The 19,328-nt window shown below is 53.4% G+C and overlaps 1 protein-coding gene across 17 annotated transcripts in view; it reads right to left on the bottom strand.

Annotated features, from left to right (window-relative positions):
• Positions 1-19,006, bottom strand: part of CAMK2G (calcium/calmodulin dependent protein kinase II gamma) — a 52,924-nt gene extending 33,918 nt beyond the window's left edge. For 6 of the 17 annotated variants that reach the window (XM_064488039.1, XM_064488033.1, XM_064488031.1 and 3 more), the window contains exons 1-3: positions 18,829-19,003; positions 17,378-17,472; positions 6,321-6,380 (exon numbers count right to left, since the gene is read on the bottom strand). In XM_064488039.1, coding sequence (XP_064344109.1) covers positions 6,321-6,380; positions 17,378-17,472; positions 18,829-18,893 — 220 coding nt within the window. In that variant the 5' untranslated portion in view covers positions 18,894-19,003. Of the gene's footprint in view, positions 1-6,320; positions 6,381-17,377; positions 17,473-18,828 lie in introns of all 17 variants that reach the window. The other 11 variants (XM_064488030.1, XM_064488032.1, XM_064488035.1 and 8 more) reach the window with 5 other exon arrangements.
• Positions 19,007-19,328: the final 322 nt, after the last annotated feature.

The following is a 19,328-nucleotide window of genomic DNA, read 5'->3' as shown; positions in this document are numbered from 1 at the left end:
TGTTTTCTGAGGTCTCCTCTTCAAGCTCCTGCCCACAAAGCCACCTCTGGGTTCAATGCCAACCTCTGAGCATCATTCTAATGTACACTGTCTGACTCGGTGCTTTGGCTGACTGTCCAGCTGTTCCTGTCCCTTCCTTCACCTGTGCTCTCTTGATGAGGAATCCCTGTTCCCAAGGGCTCCCTCGGTTTGACCATCACTCCAACCCTCAGCAGCTCCAGAAGTACCAAGCCAACCAGGGAAGTTCTTGGATACAAAGAAATCACCATTTCTCTTCAGTGGTGGCCCCAACCAGCTCAGAAACGACAGCTTCCATCTCCAGTGTCAAAGCGTTTCATCAGGGCTGAGGCACGTCCCTACACTCCCTCCCAACCAAAGCAAGATCAGCAGAACATGAAACACAGGCACTCAGACATCACTAGAGCCCCGTGGTTTTCCTCACTTGACAAATGAGGACTCGGGCCTGCCAGGGCTAGAACCAGGGCCTGACAATTGTTTACGCTTCATATTGCCGACCTTATTGGATCTGATCTGGTTATTCAACCCCAAATTCCACCCGAACTCAGTATTTCTGAGATTTACCAATGGGATCAAAGGCAGGTGGTACTTCTAAAATCCCTCCTCCTCCAAAGGTTCTCTCCTGTACTTGGGCAAACAAGCTCACACTTCTCTAGGCCTGTAGGTGACAGAAGGAAGGAGGTACAGCCAGACCCCTGCCTCCTTCCCACCCTAACTAACCCAGACACGCTCAAGTCAGCTCCCCCAGAGCCCTGCCACCCTCCCTCCTCACTTGTGCTTTTCTGGCTGGAGTCAGTGCCCCACGCTGAGTCCTGCTGCAGCTGCTGCTCCCTCGCTTCCAAAAGGTCTTTCCATTTAATTAAAAATTTGCTATTAAAAAGCATTAAAGTGTGTAACACAAATAATCCCCTGGAAATCAGCTGTCTCAGAAGCTAAAGACCAGCTTCATTAGGAAGGTGACTAACAGCAGCAAGATGGTGAGTTAACAGGGCAGCAGGTAGACGCTAACTGCCACTCCCAGGGGAGTCCTGCTGCCTAGCCCTGCCACCACCCCCTGCCCTGCTCCCCGGCCTGCCCCCGCCAGCCCAGCACAGCAAAAAGGGCAAGCACCCACGCCTCTGCCCAGACAGGGAGTCACTGGCACTTGCTCTTCTCCAGGAAGGCCACACACAGAGCCCAGGTGGGAGGAAGCTGGGAGGGCAATCAGGAGAGAGGAGCAGCAGAGGAAAATGAATCCTCCCAGGCCACCCAGCCCAGAGATGGGCTTTGATCTGTGCCGCAGGGCAAGGCACCGCCAAGACAAGGAGGGACAGGTGTGGAAGGCTCCGTCTCTGAGCAAGACTGCTATCCACCCCTTGTAAAGAAAATTAACAGGGAATTGAGAACAAGCAGAGAAACCTGACTGCACCACTCTAAGTGCCAACCGAGCAGATTCTTGATAATAATGATCCAAATCATAATCACTAACACCTAGTTGAGCTGCTTTCAGTGTGCTAGGCATTGTGCCAAGCGCTTTACGCATGCTATTTTATTGAACCCTCGCGTTAACTCTGCAAGGTAGGTACTTCTATTACCTCCATCTAACAGGAGAGGAAACTGAGGCTTCAAGAGAAACTCACCCAAGGCTACACTGAGTGGCAGAACCGAGACTTGAAGCCAAAGCAAAGTGGCATCAAGATCCCTGATATCATAGAACTACCTGCTAAGGAGTCACTTTCTCCATCCTCTTAGGCACAGGAGCTCCGACTTGTCCCCACTATCCCTGGCCACTATGATTCGCTCTACAGTGTCCACTGGGTATCTTCCCCAAAGTGGGCGTGGCCGCACATGCCCCAGGTCTGGCTGTGAAGGGAAACCCAGCCCTGTCACTGCGTGGCTTCCAGGGGAATAGGGGAGACGGGCTTTAAAACAGCACTCACACAAATATGTAACCAAGCACTACTGCACTGAGGGCTGTCAGGGAGAAGCAAAGAATGCTGCGGATGCCTGCGATAAAACAGTCCAGCACCCAGCCCATTTCACAGCCACGAGAGGGTACGAAGGCCAAGGGGGGCCAGACCAAGTCTACAGACAGGAAGATCTGGGACAAGGAGTACAAAGCACTTACCAAAATGTGATAAACCTGATAATTGATTATTGTTTTTTACAAACTGTGGAAGGAAGGATAGGCAAAAAAAAATGACCTAAATACTTTTACTTGATGTTTCATACCTTCAAGGACTGACAAGCCACAACCCAAATTTAGATGTGGCCAGCTCTCTGGTTATGAAAGGCCTGCCATTGTTTTTTTGTTTTTTGTCTCTAAAGTCTACAGCACCCAGTTCCCACGCAATCTCCCACCCAAGTACCAACCAGGTCTGACTCTGCTTAGCTTCCGAAATCAGACGTGTTCAGGGTGGATGGCCAAAGGCAATCACAACCTAAATTTTGTGGCTATTTTCAATTCTTTAAAAACCACCCAATAATATGCCACATTTTAACTAACAAACTTTGGTCAAAAAAAGCACTGAAAAAGTGTCACTGTTCTTGTCCACAAGAAGGACACAGTGGGATGAGGTCCTGTCATCCCAGGGGCTGGTGAGGGATGAAGGCTGCCCCTCAGGAGCAGGTGGGCAGGGATTTGGAAGCTGCTCAGTCATGATCCAATGTTTTCTTCTCTTTCTTTGCAACTGTTTTTGCTACACTTACTGTTAGCTAAATGGGTCCTGGGCCCAAGGGAAAAGGCAGTCTGGCTTGAATAACTTATGAACAGAGTTGGGGCTGGGAGTTGAGGAGAGATCATTTCTGGGAGCTGGCATCTCCATTTCCATCATTTTCATTTATTTCCTAGGCCTCCTTTGCTCACTGGATCCTCTCACAACAACTCCACAGAGAGGCAAAGATGACAAAACAGAAGCACAGGTCGGCAAAATCCTGTGTCTTAAGTCACAGCTACCAACCAGCAAATCCCAGATTCGAGCCTGGAGGACTTGACACCAAAGCCACAGACCTTTGCTTCTCCACGTATGGTTCACAGATCAGCAGGGTAAGCATCACTAGGAGACGTAAGGAAGCTCAGGTCCATCCCAGACCTACTGAACCAGAATCTGAATTTCAACACGATCCCTAGGTGATTCACGAGCACATGAAAGTTTGAGAAGCGCTGCTCTAAACCACAATGCTAGACTGTGATCGAAACTGCTGGGGCAGCTCAGCACGAAGGAAGACAGAGTCTATTCATTAGAAGAACTGAGAGCAGGGAGCAAGCAGATCACAGGCAGAAGACACTTCATTCAGACTTTAGATGATTAGCACTACTGCCGTTTCCTCCTCTCAACTCCACACCTCTGGCCACTCTCCCAGGGCTGTTCTAGGTTCTGCAGTATGCCTCATAACCATCAGGCTTTTAAAAAAAAAAACAGACTTTATTTTTTAGAGCAATTTTGGGTTCATAGCAAAACTAAGAGGAAAGTACAGAGAGCTCTCACCTCCCCCGTCCCCCCGCCACAGCCTCCACCATGATCAGCATTCCCCACCAGAGCAGCACATTTGTTACAGCTGATGAACCTACAATAACACATCATTATCACCCAGAGTCCACGGTTCACATTAGGGTTCACTCTCCCAACAGGCTTTCAACTCCTGGGGCAGAGTATCTATTAGGGAAGAAACTGGGATACCTGGATCCTTGTACCAAATACCATTCTGAATTCAAGTGCCTCTGAGTCTGACAGTAACCAGAGGCTGACCATGTGCTCTCTGCTCTCAGCTTCCTCAACTCCGTACCACCCCTGGGCTGGTCCACTTACATCTCTGTGGGATGGAGTCAGAGGCTTGAGCCTAAAGGGCCACAGTTCCAAAGGACAGAGCAGTGGAGAGATGAGAAGAATAGCGAATTAGGAGGACAAAACTGCCTCTTCTCCTGCCACAAGCCAGGTCAGGATCCATGGCAACCCTTGCCTCCTGGGCCCACAGCTCCCCCACACCTCAAGGAGGAGTCCTGGTTCCCACTGGAAGCCACAGCCTGGCCAGCCTCCTCTCTCAGGACCCTGTTGACTCACCCTTCCCTCTCCCTGCCCTTGACTCCAGAATAGGGACTCAGACCAACACCACTCAGGACCTGGGAACAATCATGAAATGGAAGCACAGTTCTAGGCAATCAAATGCCAACAAAGTGAGTGCGCCTTGCGTAGCCTCCCCTGGGTGGTGCTGCCTCCCTATCAGAGCAGATGGCTGGGGTAGATGGTCCCTCCATCTGCCTTAGTTCTGAGCTAGGGGCAGGTGATTAAGAAAAAAAAGAGGGCTACCAAACTAAGTAAAGTCTAAAAGGTCAGAATTTTAAAAAAAATTATATATATATAGCTAGGACATTTTTCAGCTAGAATCCCATTCGTATCCTTTCTGGTTGATTCTCAACTGTCTTCATCCTACACTGACCCTTCCATGGTCAGTCACACCCAGGTTGCAGGTAATGCAGATGTGGTTCCGCCTCCTGCATCATCTACCCCACCCCTTGTTCTCCTCCCTCTATGGGGACCATTCATCACTGCACTAGAGTTGGTCACAAGGTGCATAAGGAAAGGAAGTTGCTGTCCTTGGACCCTCAGACGCAGGACTGAACATCAACATGCTTCTGTGCTTGTGGATGGCTTGAGTCACCCATATGCTTCTCCCTCCTGTTCTGGAACTTCTAGGTCAGAGGTCACAAGTTCACAAAGCGGACGGGGACCAGGTAGGCAGTACAAACGTGAGATAACAGGGAGTGGCCAGCAGGCTAACGGGGCAGCCACTGCCCAGCCCCAGCTGATTCCAGCCACGCACAGATGTGGGATCAGCAGAGCCAAGCCTCCTGATTCGAAAGATCGGGAAACAGAATTTGTTTCAAAATGTGAAAGCACGTTTTTAAATACCGGCAAATAATAAAAATATTTTTAAACCACTTAGCTAGCCAAACAAAACAGGCCTGAATTTGTGACTGCTGTTCTAGCTGCTCCGCTCTGTTGTCTCTCTCCTATTCAAGGTACCACTTTGGTCCCCACCGTGCTGTTTCTGGGTGAGGGTCTAACTTCAAAGACCACTCAGGAGCTCCGGCAGTTCCAAGCCCAGCACCCGTGGGCCGAGAGGGGTTGGCTCCGTGGAACAGGCCCGGCAGCAGGCACAGCAGAGCACCAGCTGTACCAATCTGCTGCGGCTGTAATCCAAGCTGCTGACTGCCATCTATAAAGCCCTGCACGGCTGCAGTTCTGGTTACCTCAGGGCTCCTCTCCCCTCGGGCTGCAGTGCGACCTCGGCTCTCCCACGTAAGAGCTCGCGGTGAGCACTCCAGCTCGAGATCTGGGAAGCCAGAGGCCGACGAGCCTTGGAGAAAGCATCGAGCTTCGGCAAGTCGTCCCACAGCCCTGACCACCAACTGAGCAGAGTGGGCGGCCTGGGCACCATGGAAGCCCCAATATTAAGGCCATGACTGAGGAGCACAGAAAATGCGCTGTCCTCGATGATGATCGGGGCTCTCGGAAAAACCCAAGAGATGCTCTCTGCTCTGCCTCAAGTCCAGACCAGGGTTTCTGCTCAGACACCACAGCCAGCCCAGTTTCTGTCTCCTCTGCAAGAAGAACCGAATCAGGGCCAAGGCTTTTGGCAAAGACGATTTCAGCTGAACAATGTAAAACTGAGCCGGAGTGGGTTGTGGCAGGCAAACCTCCTCAGGCTTTAGAACAACCAACAATGTGCTCTTGTCCCCCAAGTCAGGGTGGGAGCAGGGAGAAATCCTCTTAATGTTTTCTCCTCCTCCGTCCCAGTGGCTCCTGCCATCCCTTCTCCAGAGAAGCCAGGCGGGTGGGCAGCTTGCTTTTCTGGCTCCAGGAACACAAACGGGAGTGCCATGGAAACCCCCAGAGCGTGCACGACACCGCAACAGGAACAAAACTCTTTCAAGTCCAGAAACAAAATCTGGACCCTTTCATGATGACCGCGGAAGGCCCCTGGTGAGGGACGCTGGCAGGCTACTAGCCCTGAGCCTCACATGCCGAGGACCTGGACCGCAGCCCAAAGACGGAAGGAGAGAAGAAAAGGGAGTCTGAAACACATTCTGATATCTCCCACCCCAGCCCTGAGATGGCACCACAGGGATGGAGACGGTCAGGTCTCTAAACTAGAACACCTCAGAATTCTGAGCAAGACATGGCTGCTATCCCGCTCAGGCAAAGAAAGACACCAGGCAAAGGCCCAGGGACAGAAGCGGTTCCCAACACAAAAACAGTGGATCTCTGCTCTCTCCACCTTCTACAAAATGCCCAAGAAATACTCTGCACAACGGCACTTACCAATGTTTGGATGTTTCAAAAGTCGGCATATCCGGGCCTCACGTTCCAGTTTCTGGTGATCTAAAAGCAGAAGAGAGCAAACAAAAGCCATCAAACACCCATTCTGTTTGTGGCCACCTGGCTACTCATACGTCTTCAATTCTTAGGCACCAACTATGCCCTTTTTACAATTGCTAAATTAGTGCAGCAAATCATGGCAATCCTGGAGACAAGTACCACAACCTTTCCCTGATAAAGAAGTAAGTGCCCCAGGAAAGCTCCCCGAGCTAGTGTGTGGCCGAGCCAGGATCTGAATCCAAGTCTTACACTAAAATCTGGTGCTCCTTCCATGACAGCAGGGATTTCCCTGGGCCAGGGTGTCCAGAATTTCTTCCTTGTTGGAAATACTAATAATGACCAAGTTTTACTGAACACCTACTACATGACCAGATACTGTGCTAGGAGTTTTGCATATATTTTCTAATTTAGCCTTCATGGCAACCTTGAAACATAATGATGCTGACAATGAAGATGATGATGATGATATTGATGATTTGAAAAAATAATAGCCAGCATTTATCGAGCACATACTTCTACATCAAGCAGACACATCTTTTAATTTAGTCCCATAACAACTCTGTGAGGTTGGTACTATTATGATGCCCATTTTGCAGAAATTCTGCTTCTCCTCAGGAGCCTCGTGGCCACTCACTGCTAGGAGCTCTGACCTCTGGGCACTCAGGCTCTGGGGTTACTCGGCTTTGGTGAAATGACCAGAACGCAAGAGCCCCCAGATCTAAGCAAGCAGCACTGGTCGGTTCCTTCCACAGGAAGGCAGAGCTCCAGAAACAGAAGGACAGGCTATTATTACTCAAAGCAAGGTGGCCTAGAAGCCCTCCCCACGCTGCCTCCCTCTCTCTCCTTGCTGGAATCCCACCAGTCACCTCCTTCACAAAGTCTTCCCTGTTCCTCCAGGTGGACTGTGACTTCTCTCCCCCATGACCCACCCCCCCATCTCCCATGGTATCACTTATCACCTTCACATCATACATTATATCAATTATCTCCAAAGGGTGGGACCTCTCCTTGGTGCTCCCTAGAGTTCCTTCCATATCAGAGGCTTAATAACAGTTTATGAATAACAGTAGTAGTAAAACTACTATTTACTAAGCATTTACTATACGCCAGCCAGAGGCATGAATTATCTTATCACATCCTTGTGGAAACCCTGTGAAGGGGGAAGTCTGATTAGCTGCATTACATTACAAAGGAGGAAACTAAGGCTTAAAACGTTAAAGTAACCTGCCCAAGGTCACAGAGATAGGCAGCAGACGCAAGTGGTCCAAGCCTAGAGCCATCTTTCTTCATCGCTAGGCTACGATGACGGGATAGAGAAAAGTGAGAGCATCAGGTAAAGACTCCAGGCTGTGAGGGGCACAGTCCAGTTCACCCCAACTTCTCCAGATCCAGGCAGGCTTCACACCCATACCTGCCAAGCAATTCCGGCCTCACCTGGTAGGGGCTTCTGCCCATCCCACCTCTACCTAAATAGCAAAGAGCCTCTGTAAAGCCTCCCATAACGTTCATAACCCTCACAACCATCCTATCAGAGAGGTGATTTGATTGTCCCCATTTCACAGATGATGAAACAGGCCCAGAGAAGTTAAATAACTTGCCAAGGTCCTACAGCAGGAAAGAGATAGAACTAGGATTTCAAGCCCAGGCTGGTCTGAGCTAACACAGGGATTACAGACTAGAAGGAATTCATATTTATTGTTTCACCAACCACCTTCAGCTTTGTCCTAAACTTTTCCTCCAGGGACAGCTCTGCTCTGTGGAAGAAGGAGGTGGGGACAGGCAGAGATTAGTTCCTGCTGCCTAGCTAATCCATCCCAGCTGCCCAAAGATCTGGGTCAGGCCTTCCTTCCCACCCTCAAGTTCGGTATGACCACTGACCAGGTGCAGCCAGGAGAACCCTAGGTAATCCCACACTGCCTGGGATCCCTTAGTCCCAGGACCTTCAGAAGGTCGGGTTGTTGAGGAAGCAGCACCAGCCCTGCCTGGCAGCAAGAGAGCTTGCTTCTTCTAGATCTGGCGGGAGGATGTCAGGGCGACCCCACCTTCCTCCCTGCCCCTGGATGTGGGATGGAGGTACCAAGCTAGCCATCCCAAAGCAGCAGACCCACAGGCCCTCTCTCTGACCATTCACCTCACACTCTCCAACCCACAACTCTCAGGCTTGGCTGCCCGGGCAGGTGCAGGAGAAGAGCATCTTGCGATGCAGAGGTGGCAGCTAGGGGTAAGGCCCAGAAGATTAATGTTTATCTCCTCCCTTAAGTCTCTTACTGGCTAATGGTTACAGTTCCACAACAGCAACAGCACTAAAAATAAGGGTCCTCTGGCTTTACCAGTGACTCAGAGTGGGAAGAGAAGAGACACAGATTCACACTCCCAGCTCCTCGAAGGAGCTGCCCAGGGTCCAGAGGGTCCTTGACAGGGTCGCTTAGTTCGACCCTATCTCCAAGGAGTTGAGCCCCACATTCCATGTGAGGCCCATGTCTTCGCTGAAGCCAGGGCTGCACCTCGGTCCTTGCTCTGAGCCTTAGTCATGGAGTCTGGTCACTGACACAACAGTTTTGGAGTCAGATGGAGTCCCAGAGCTACCACATTGGGTGAGTTATTAAACTCATCTGAGCCTCATCCATTCATTCAAAAAATATTTATTGAAGCCTACTATGTGACAGGTGCTGTTCTAGATGCTGGGGATACGGCAGGGAACAAAACAGATAGAAATCCCCACCCTCACTGACCCGATATTCTGGTGGGCCGAGTCAGGGGAGGGACAGACAGTAACAACTGGACAGCACGTCAGATGTCGTGGCAAGTGCAACACAGGGGGAAAAAAAACCAGGGAAAGCAGAGACTGCACACTTGCACACTTAAACAGGTAGTCAGGGAAGGCCTCAGCAAGGGGGTGACATTTGATTAGAACCCAAAGGAGGAGAAAGAGTGAGCCAGGCACACATCGTGGGAAAGGGTTTCCTCATTTCTAACATGGAGGCAATGGTATCTGTGGGTTAAACGATGTGTTTGGGTGAATGCTCAGCACAGTGCCTGGTACACAGGGAGAGCCTCCTCTCCAAGGGCCAGTGGTAAGACAGATGAGGCTTCCCAGGCTGGACTCGTGGCCATAGCCAACTCCAGAGACACTGAGAGAGTCGGACCCACTCCCCCCAGCCTGGGCCATCACAGGGTCCATGGCAGGCCAACTGAACCCTCTCCAATGTGGCATTCCTAGGGGTGGGGGTGTTCCTCCCTTTGGGGTGGGGCCCACCTGTGTCTACAGCCTGCAGGTAAAGGTTACCAACAGGGCTCCGCAGAGAGAACAGTCCAGGGATCCCTCGCCTTCCTCGGCCTTGCTGGCTATGGCGCCCCGCCATCCCGAGGTTCTGCTCAATGAGCCGTGTGGTTTCTGCCTACCACGCTCTCCCTACCTCCCTACTCCGCGCACAGCCGGCCAGCACCCTGGCCTCTCCAGCTGTTATCTCTTGTCCCTTTCCCCCTCCCTTCCTGTCCTGTTGTCCCCTCCAGGGCTGCTCCAGGTCTGGGAAAAAGCAGAGGCCTCCCCATCAGCAGCAGCGGTGTTTCAGGAACAAGTATGGTTCGGAGAGCATCTTTCCGCTGCAACGCCTGTCCTGTAAACTCAGCATCCTCAACCCCAAAACGGGTGGGGCCACCGCACTGGCTTGGTCCACAGTGGTAGGTCCAGGCCCCTGCTTGGCATCCCAAGGTGGTAACACACCAGCCAGTGCTCCTGCCACAAAGGTGGCCTTCTCCCTTGAGACACCCCTCCTTCCAGTGACAGCTGAGCTTGTCATTCTAAGGGAACAGCCCAGGCCTTCCAAGGCTGACCCTCTTCCCATCCACCTTTCGACTGGGCTCGTCCCCCGCCCCCTCACACAGCCCAGCCCCCCCCTTCCTGTTTGACAACAGTCACTTCCCGCTTTTGCACAGGGCCACTTCCTGCCTGCCTGTGAGCTACTGCCATGGAGAGACCCACCCCTGCCGGCCTTCAGCCCAGCTCCAACCACAGCCCTCTGCAAGGCTTGCCCCCTCAAGAGCTGAGGCAGCAACAGGAGCAGAAAGCAGAAGAAGCCTTTATCAAGGTCCCCTTCAGGCCTTCCTAATGGCCCCACCCAGGGCAGGGCCAGGCCCCGGGACTCAAGCATCCCTGGAGGCCTCGCCTCTCCCGCCTTCTGCCCAAGCACTTCGAGACTTGGTCCAGGTCATCACCAAGGCCAGACCCCCTGGACAAGAAGGGCAGCAATGAGTGACCAGAGGTGCCAAGGGAGGCAGAAAAGAGGACACAGACGGTGAGGAGGCTGGGCGGCACAGGAGAGGCGGAGCTAGAAACACCTCTCCCCTAGGACCCCAGGAGAGATGCCCACTCCAAATTCACTTTCCTCCCCCAACAGGATGGGGGGCACAGGGAGAGCTGGCCAGATTCTCCACGGCCCTGCAGAGACACGCCGGCTGATTTAGTGCCACTTCTCTAAAACCATGAATGCCAGCACTAGCTTCAAATAAGCTCCTGCCGCCATCTAAACACACGACCCACTGTGAGTGGGAAAGCACACAGAGTCCTCCTCTGGCTATGGGGACCCTCCCCAAGTTCCAATCTCAATGACACCCTTGACTTTTCAAAGAGTATTTCAAAGGTCTGTGCCTGTGGCCCCAACACAGATCGGGATAAGCTTCCCACAGCCCCATTGATTTCAGATGCTCAGTATGGGCATCTCCTCTTGCTGCCTTTCCAAGCGCCCCCCTCCTGGCCCCCTGAGGCATCACTCTGAGGAACAGAAATGAGGGCAGCCTAGGGATTTGGTGTCATAATCCACACTCCCCAGCTGCTTATAAACAGCCCCTGGCCTTGGGCACTGACCAGTGGGAATCCCAAGCCACAATCCCATTGACCGACCTCACCCTGACACTGCAAGGCCACATCCCTTCCTCTCTGAATCTCACTCTAAAGGTGCAAAGTCCTCAATTAAGAGCAAAGTCTGGGCATCATGTAAGAGCAGGGCCATGGCTTCTAATTCCTTCACACCCGTACAACCGAGGACTAGCTGAGGGCGGTAAATCCAGTGGGACAGGGCCTGACATGTGCCCACATGAACCCCCAAGGCTCTGTCCTTTAACTTGGTGTCCTCCCCTTCTCTTTAGTCCTAACTCGAGCAGTTTTAACTGGACGACACAAAGACCTGAGCCCCACTATGACCTTTGGATCTTAAGATGAGAGGCTTTAACTGAGGAGGAAAAGGAGGGAGGCATCAAGAAGAGCCCCACAGTGAAAGTCTTCCAACCCAGCCTGGATAGAGAAAATCCCCACGGGGTCACCAGCAAGCCCCAAGAAGGCAAGGCTCTGCCTCTGGACGCTCTCAAGGGCCAGAACAGGGTCAGCCGCTGAGTTCTCCATGCCCCCAGCAGGGCCCTGGGTGCCTGCAGCCTTTGCCCACTGTTTTGGTGACATTTCCTTCATGGTAACCAGCCCCAAGTAAAACATCCCAGGAAGCAGCCCCTAAAAATAGCTCCTCCCAGGGCAGCAGCAAGCGGGGGGGAGGGGAAAGAGAGGGAGGAGAAAAGAGGGGAGCAGATGGGAAGCTGCTGCTGCCGATGATAGGGCCCAGGAAGTAGAGATGGTGTTGGGGAGAAATGGCTGGAAATATCCCCACCGTAGAGCGGTCTCTACCCAGACAGGTGGATACCGACAAGAATGAGACCTAGTTGGCAGAAAGGAAGGATTTGCTCCACTGGGCTTAGAGCTTTGGACCTAGATGGAGAGATATGGGGGTGTTATATCAGGATTTATCACAGGAACAAAATATCCAGAATCTGTATTTTAAGGGAAGAGTCAAGGAGTAAGTGAAGAGTCCACTGCTCAAGGGTGCTGGGATCCGAGCACTGGCATGAATCACTGGCATGTCTACAGCTCAAAACAAACCAATCTTTTGTGTCTTGGTTTCCCCACTGGCCCTGGGGCAGAACTGTCTGGCCATGGGCAGAGGACAAAGGGCCTCTGCCGAGATGCATTCAAGAGGTGCGAAGTGCCCATCGCTTCCTGGCACCAACCTTCTGGTACCCATGGGACCAGGCCCTTGTCAGCCTGCCAAGGCCGTCCCGAGAGCAGCAAGCACAGGGATGGGGGGCAGGAGCCCATCACACCCACTCCCCCCCTTCCTGGTCTCCAGCCTCAGCAGAGAATGGGGTCAGTCACGCACCTCTAGGGTTTCAGCACAGCCTCAAAGTCTGGAGCACAGCTCCTGACAAGGGACCAGAGGATGCAGCATGAAGAAGGCAGGGGCTTCTCCTACAGGATGGGGCCACCTTCCAACCTCCATCCCCACCCTATGATGCCAGCATCCAAAGTCACTCTGGGAAGGGGTAGGAGGGCAGGGTGTCAGGCCAGTGTTGTACGAACTACGTCACACAGCTCCCAGCATGACTGTAGGATGAAACCAGCCCTTGGCATGAAGAAGGGGCCTCCAGGCTGCTTCTTCATCCACTCAGGGGGACGAGTCAGAGCAGCTCAGTCACTTATACACAGGATGCCCATCTCTCTGTCAACAGAAATTGGTCTGTTTTATCCTCAGGAGAAAAGCACAGTTTTGTATGTAACCTCCTTAAACACTTCCTCAGATCCCAGAGTCCCAGGGTTCCAGTGCTGCACAGATTTCTCCTCCTCCCCTCCCTCCTTCATTGCTGCATCACCCTCCCCTCTCTTCACCTAGATCCTTAACAGGGAAGTCTCACTTGGAGATACCACAAGGAACACAAGTGTCATGGGGGCTACTCAGGCCAACGCTAAGGGGGCAGGAACTTTCAGCTGGCACCACCCAGAGGGATCCTATTTCAGTCCCCAGGGCCAGCTGGACCCCAGAAAGGGACAGCCTTTACCCTTCTGGTGGCCAACATGCCACAACCTCAGCCAGTTTGCCACAGCCGTGGACATGAACTGACACCCCAATCTGGGGCCTCAGAAGGAGGCCCCTAATCACAGAACAGATGGCCACATACCGGCAGAGACATCTCCTGGAGGAGGCTGGGCCAAGGTGTGTCTGGTACATCTCAGCGAGCATGGCAAGAGCAGCTGTCACTGCTGTCGCTGATTTTAGATGGCATTTCTTACGGCATGGCTCAGGGACCACCTGCATGAAACTCACTAAGGCACTTGTTTTTAAAAGTGTACATTCTGGGGCTTCACCTCAGATCTCCTAAAGCTGAATCTCTGTGGAGAGAGCCCGAGAGTCTGCATCTTTAACCAGTCTTCAAGGTGATCCTCTTGCACACTAAAATTGAAAATTGCTTCTTAGAGGAAGTCCCGGTATTGCCCTATAATGCCAGTGACGTTAGGGAAAGAACCTTAAGCTACACGGTCTTCCTACTTCTCCCACCTGCCTTATTCCTCAAGCACAGGTCTTTAACCTCATCTGTCCTCTCCAACAGCTGTGGCAGGCCTACAGCCTGGCTCCATGGATCAGAAAGGGGGAACTCAAGCCAGCACCAGGTTACAAGGGTTCCAACAACTCAGTTATGCATTTCCCGAGAGCCAAAGCCAAAAGGCAACTATGCTGGTAACACAGTCTTCTTAATCCATTCATTCAACACCTATACGAGGCTCAGTATGTATCAGGCACTTTGCTGTATCGGTATGTTTCAGGCCCTGCTTACACAGAAGCAAAACAAATAGATATGGTTCCTACCCTTACCTCCCAGGTCCTCAGGAAGAGGAAAGCATTTGCTTACATTTAGCTTCAACAGCAATTTCCTCACGTAGGGGACACAGATCAAATAAATGAACAAACAAAGCAAGTGCTGTTAACAGATTCATAATATTGTTTCTGGTAGCACCTCTTAGTAAGGCTAAGGATCCCATCACAGTGAAAGCAATTGGAATTCAGAATGGTCCCAATAAAGAAGTTTCTTGTGATGTGAATTGTTCCAAGGATAAATCCTAAACTATGTAGAAGAAAGGAAGGACCATTTGCCCTTCAACTGTATCAACAGAGAAAATGCTTTGGATATAAGCAAGAGAGTGGGATATAAAATGTTATGCTCCACGAGGTGACAATCTATATGCATATGAATAAAGATAAGAAAGGAATATGAAGATTTAAAAATAAAGAAAGACATAAGGGCTCAGGCTCCTGGGGGAGGGGGTGCTCTTAAATCTTAAAATAACGACTTATCATTGCCATCACCTGGCCCACTAGCTCCTGCATCCAAGCCTATTTTAAATGCCTCCTTCAGTCTAGCTGAGAGCTAAGCTTGGAACCATGGGCTCCCTTAAGGGCCCCAACTCCACACCTATTGCTGTTCCAAAGCAAATGGAGTGACGTTATGTGACTTTCAGTGACTCTACATAGACAGGCCTGCAGACAAAGATAGTGCTCAATGCAGGGCCCCGTGAACTCCCTACCTCGGAGCACAGCCACTACCACCGTGGGCCCCTGAGGCCACAGTGACAAGAGACAACAGAGGAAAAGAAGGATTCCCATCCAGAGATGACCCCCCAGAAGACCAGGTGATTTCTCTCCAAGCTTCCTGGGCCCCCTCGCCACGGATGCCACGGAGAAGCTGCCCGATACACTCTTTCGTTTTGCAGCAAGAGAATCACAAACAAGAAAGATAACAGTCAGGGAGACAGCAAATGCAGCAAGCTCCTTCAGACCCTCATCGATGACCCTGGTGGGCCCACAACATTCCCAGACACAGAAATCCAACACCTGTGGAGCCCTAGACAGACAGACAGTGAAGAGTGAAACCCAGCCCCAGCTGCCGCACCTTTATAAAATATACAGTGTAAACTGAGAGGCTACAGGGAAGCCACGGCCTTCACTCCCTAACCCCACGGGCACCAGCCTAGTGGGCACCCTGGCCCAACCCTCCCCAGGAATTCACATCCCCCATGCCCACGTCTACAGCACAGCCTCTGGACTGCTCCCTCCATCTCCAAGACAACACCCTCCCACTCTCCCAACCTCCAAACAGTACTGGCACCTACGTATTTCTGACCTCTCTTGTTGGTATCTGTGCCTGTCAGCCAGGACCAGGCCTCTCTCCCAAAGTTAACCTGGCACACCAGCCACATAACAGAGCCCCAGTTGTGGCATAACCATCTCGAGAGAGGGGGAGTTGCTGCCCGAAGCATATGATCTAACACAAGAATCTTCTTCTGGAGGAAAAAAACCAAAGAGAAATAAAACCTCGTCCAGTTTGGGCAGGGAGAGAAAGGTATGAGCTGGGAAAGGTGGCACAAGGTTGAAAGAAGGTGAGACTGGAAAGGGACATGATCACACAGGTTACAGAAGTTCAGGTGGGTAGGGAAGGAGCAGAAAATGACAGCCCAAGGCAGGCAGCTCCACAAAGTCAGCACACCAGCTAACCTCATCCCAGAGTTCGGCTCCCAGCTGTCTCTCCCTCCCTCACCCCGAGGTCAGAGGACACTGGTGAGATGAGGAAAGCAAAGCATTGCATCATTAACTGGAGACACCAGACACCAACCCCATTTCTGACGCATCCAGGCTATGCTGTGTGGGCACGGGGAGGTATCTATTCTCAAACTGTCATCCCTGCCTGCACCCTGCACCCTTGGCAGAGGATGTCTGCCAGAGCCCAGCCCACCACGTTGTCCCACCACCCCATAGGAGAAGGGCATCTGACTGCCCACATATCTCTATGGCAAGCATCGCCTCCAACTCAAGGTACCCAGAGAGAAAGAAAACAAACAAATAAGTCAACTTTATAGCCAATGTAGACGAACGGCAAGCGATGGGCTGGGAGGGAGACAGTAAGACAACCCCTGCTTGTGGGGATGGAAAGACGCATTTCCAGCCAGGAGGCAGACACAGCCCTGTTAAACAGGTCCCAGAACAACTGGCAATATGACAGAAGCCCACTGTCATTTTATAGCTTCTCCAATGCTTGGGGACATCTCTTACCTCAGAGACGCCCAAGTCATCACTAGCTATGGCCCACGTCTCCCCTAGGGCACCTGTCCTGGCTCCTGATATATTTATGGCATCCTATTGCCAAGTCTTAATTCCTTTCTCTGAGTCTCATAACCTTTGTCCCCATGCTGCACCCTGCAGCCCTCAATGACCTGACCCATCCACATACCTCCATACTCGCCACACCTGTTCACAGAGCACTTCTCACACTGCTAGGTCTATACCTATAAGATGAGGTGAGTTTGGCAAACACCCAATACAAAGTGCAGGGAGTGTAGGTTCAAGGTGTGAAAGACAGGGCCTGACCCTCCCAGCCTCAGGTACTTGGGAGGATCTCACTAGACAGGCTCTCAGGCCTGGGCCTTCACAATCCTCAGACCCCAGGCCATGCTGCTCCCACCCAGACCAGGCCGCTGAGATTTCCAGACCATGAGGCATCACCCTCCACCCAGGACAGACTGCATCTGCTGCTGCAACACCAACTTTGTAATTTGATCAAAAAAGCAATCAAGTTCATCTGGCAGGATTTGTTCCCGAGAAGCCCTCGCCAGTAGCAACCTCCCCTGATGTTTACAGATTCCCTTCCCTTGGGAGTCTGTTCTGCCGCCTGGTGGGCAGGGGGAGGCTGGATTTGTCAGAGCTGTTCACTTACTGCATTTCCATCTTAAGTCACCACTGGGGCACAGGGACTAGGATAGGCCAGGAGCGGCTATCACTGCCCCAAACACAGAGACTCCAAATGCCCCCAGTGAAAAGCTCTCCATCCCAAGCCACCCACCACTCCCCAGATCCTCCCCCTCCATAAAAACCAAATTCCCTTGAGCCTTCAGGGACCACTCCTTCCTGTAGCAACCTACATTCTTACATTCTTACATCTTACATTCTTACATCTTCATTCTTTTCTACCATTCCCCATACAATTCCTTGCCTGGCTACAAAGTCCACCCACCCTAAAACTCCAACTCTTCTCCAAGAGCTAAAACACATCATCTCCAACTGCTGGAGCATCTTCAGAAGAATTCATAGCTCTTGGAGGCACCCCAGGGAGAGGCCAAGATGGTGAATACTCACCCCGGGCAGATAACTTCTTGGTATTGATGATTTTTGCTGCATACTCCTGCGTGGAGGTTTTCTTCACACACCTGCGGACCACAGAGAAAGCACCCCTGGAGGGAGAAGGGGGAAAGAACTGGGACACGGAGCAGAGCAGAGCAACACAAACACACTTCAGGTCTGAGGATAGCAATGCCTCCATCACCAGACCTTTCTTTAGTCAAAATCCCATACACATCAGCATAGTGATTATCACCACCCAACATAGGGCAGAAGGATGTGGCCTCTGAAGGACATTCAACAGATGTGGGTGGAGGACCACCCTACTCCCACCCCCATATCTAGTCGCTGAGCACAGCAACAGCCCTAACCTCAGGCTGTTCGTCAAGAACTGGTGGGAGACGCTTAAAACACACACCTGCTGCATCTCACCGACAGCCCTGCAGTCCCAGTCAGGAGAGCCGGGAGGAGGGAAGAGACCCTGCCCTTTTCTCAGCAGGAATAGTTGAGGGTAGGGGAAAGAGACATTAGAAAGAGGGTCTAATCTCCTGAGAGAGAAATCTCCTCAGCCATGGGGAGAGTGAGGAAAGTGAGGCTCAAATACCCCACAGCTGGCTTCATCCCACTGCATCCCGGCTCAACTGACAGCAGGGAAAGAGAGGATCTAGTTGTGGGTCTCAGACATCAACAGTTCCCCTTCCCCATGGTATTTCCCTCTACGTCCGCCCCGAATGGGAGCTCGTACTCTCCAGCTCTGGAAACGTCTAGGGGGGCGGGCAGGGCGGGGGCTGCAATGGCCAGCCTCGGCGCCGCGGGTGGGGGTGGGGGGGCCGGGGCTGCTGCAGCGGCCAGCTCAGTGCGGAGGGGAGGGGGATGCTGCGGCTGCGGCGCGCGGCTCCCAGGACCACTGCAGGCATAGGGGGAGGGGACGGGGGTGCTGCAGCACTGCCCAGCAGCCCGGCTGGGATCCTGGAAGCGACACTAGCCGGGGGCGGGGCCGGGCACCAAACATCCCCCCACACCCGGGCACCGCAGCGGGGTTAGAGCTGCAGGGCCGGGGAGGGTCCTGAGTGCCAGGCGCGTGGGACGTGGGACAGGGTGCTGAGTGAGCTCCTGGACAGGGTGGGGAGAGGGCTGAGGGTAGGCGGGATCGGGATGGGGGGCGCCTGAAGGGTGCGGGAGGGGCGGGGCTGGAGGGCGCCCAGGAGCGGTCCGGGGGCTGCAGTCCCCGCGGCAGCACGGGGTGCAGCGGCCCGGGCAGCTGCTGCAGGGAGCGCAGGGGGCTGCGGGGCAGGGAGCTGGGGGCGAGGGGGCCCCGGAGGCGGCAGGCGGGAAAAGCTGGGGGTGGGGCGGGCGGAGGGGGCGCTGCAGCGGCCGGTGCAGGGCCGGGGGGCGGGGCGAGGAGCCGCATAGCGCCCGGGCGGCGGGGGCAGGGTCGGGGGCAGCGGCGGGCGGCGGGCGGGCCATACTTGCCGAGCTCCTCGAAGAGCTGGTAGTCGTCGGTGAAACGAGTGCAGGTGGCGGTGGTGGCCATGCTGGCGGGCGGGCGGGCGGACGCGGCGGTGCAGCCCCCGCCGACGTCGGTGCACAGTCACCGCCGCCCGGCCGAGGGAGCAAGAGGAGGAGACGGGGCTGAGCCCGGCAGCACCGCGAGACTTTACCGGGGAGAGCGAGGGAGGGAGGGACACCCCCGCGCCGCCCGCCAGCCCCGCCCCCAGCCCCGCCGGCCCCCCGCCCGGCCCCCGGACCTCCCCCGGGGAGGGGCCTCCCGCCGCCGGCCCCGCCCAGCCCCGGGAGCCGCCCGGGCTGGGCAGCGCGCGCAAGGGAGCGGAGGGGACGGGGTTCCAGCCGGGGGCCACCCGGAGGGGGCTGAAAGGCTCGCGACCTGTGGGCTCGTCCCAGGGCGGACCCTACCAGGGCTCGGAACGTGCATGGGAGTGTGTGTGTGTTGGGAGTGTGTAGAGGTCTG

This window comes from Camelus dromedarius, chromosome 8, assembly GCF_036321535.1.
Source record: "Camelus dromedarius isolate mCamDro1 chromosome 8, mCamDro1.pat, whole genome shotgun sequence".
NCBI classification, from domain to species: Eukaryota; Metazoa; Chordata; class Mammalia; order Artiodactyla; family Camelidae; genus Camelus; species Camelus dromedarius.
This window is presented reverse-complemented; position numbering and strand designations above follow the sequence as displayed.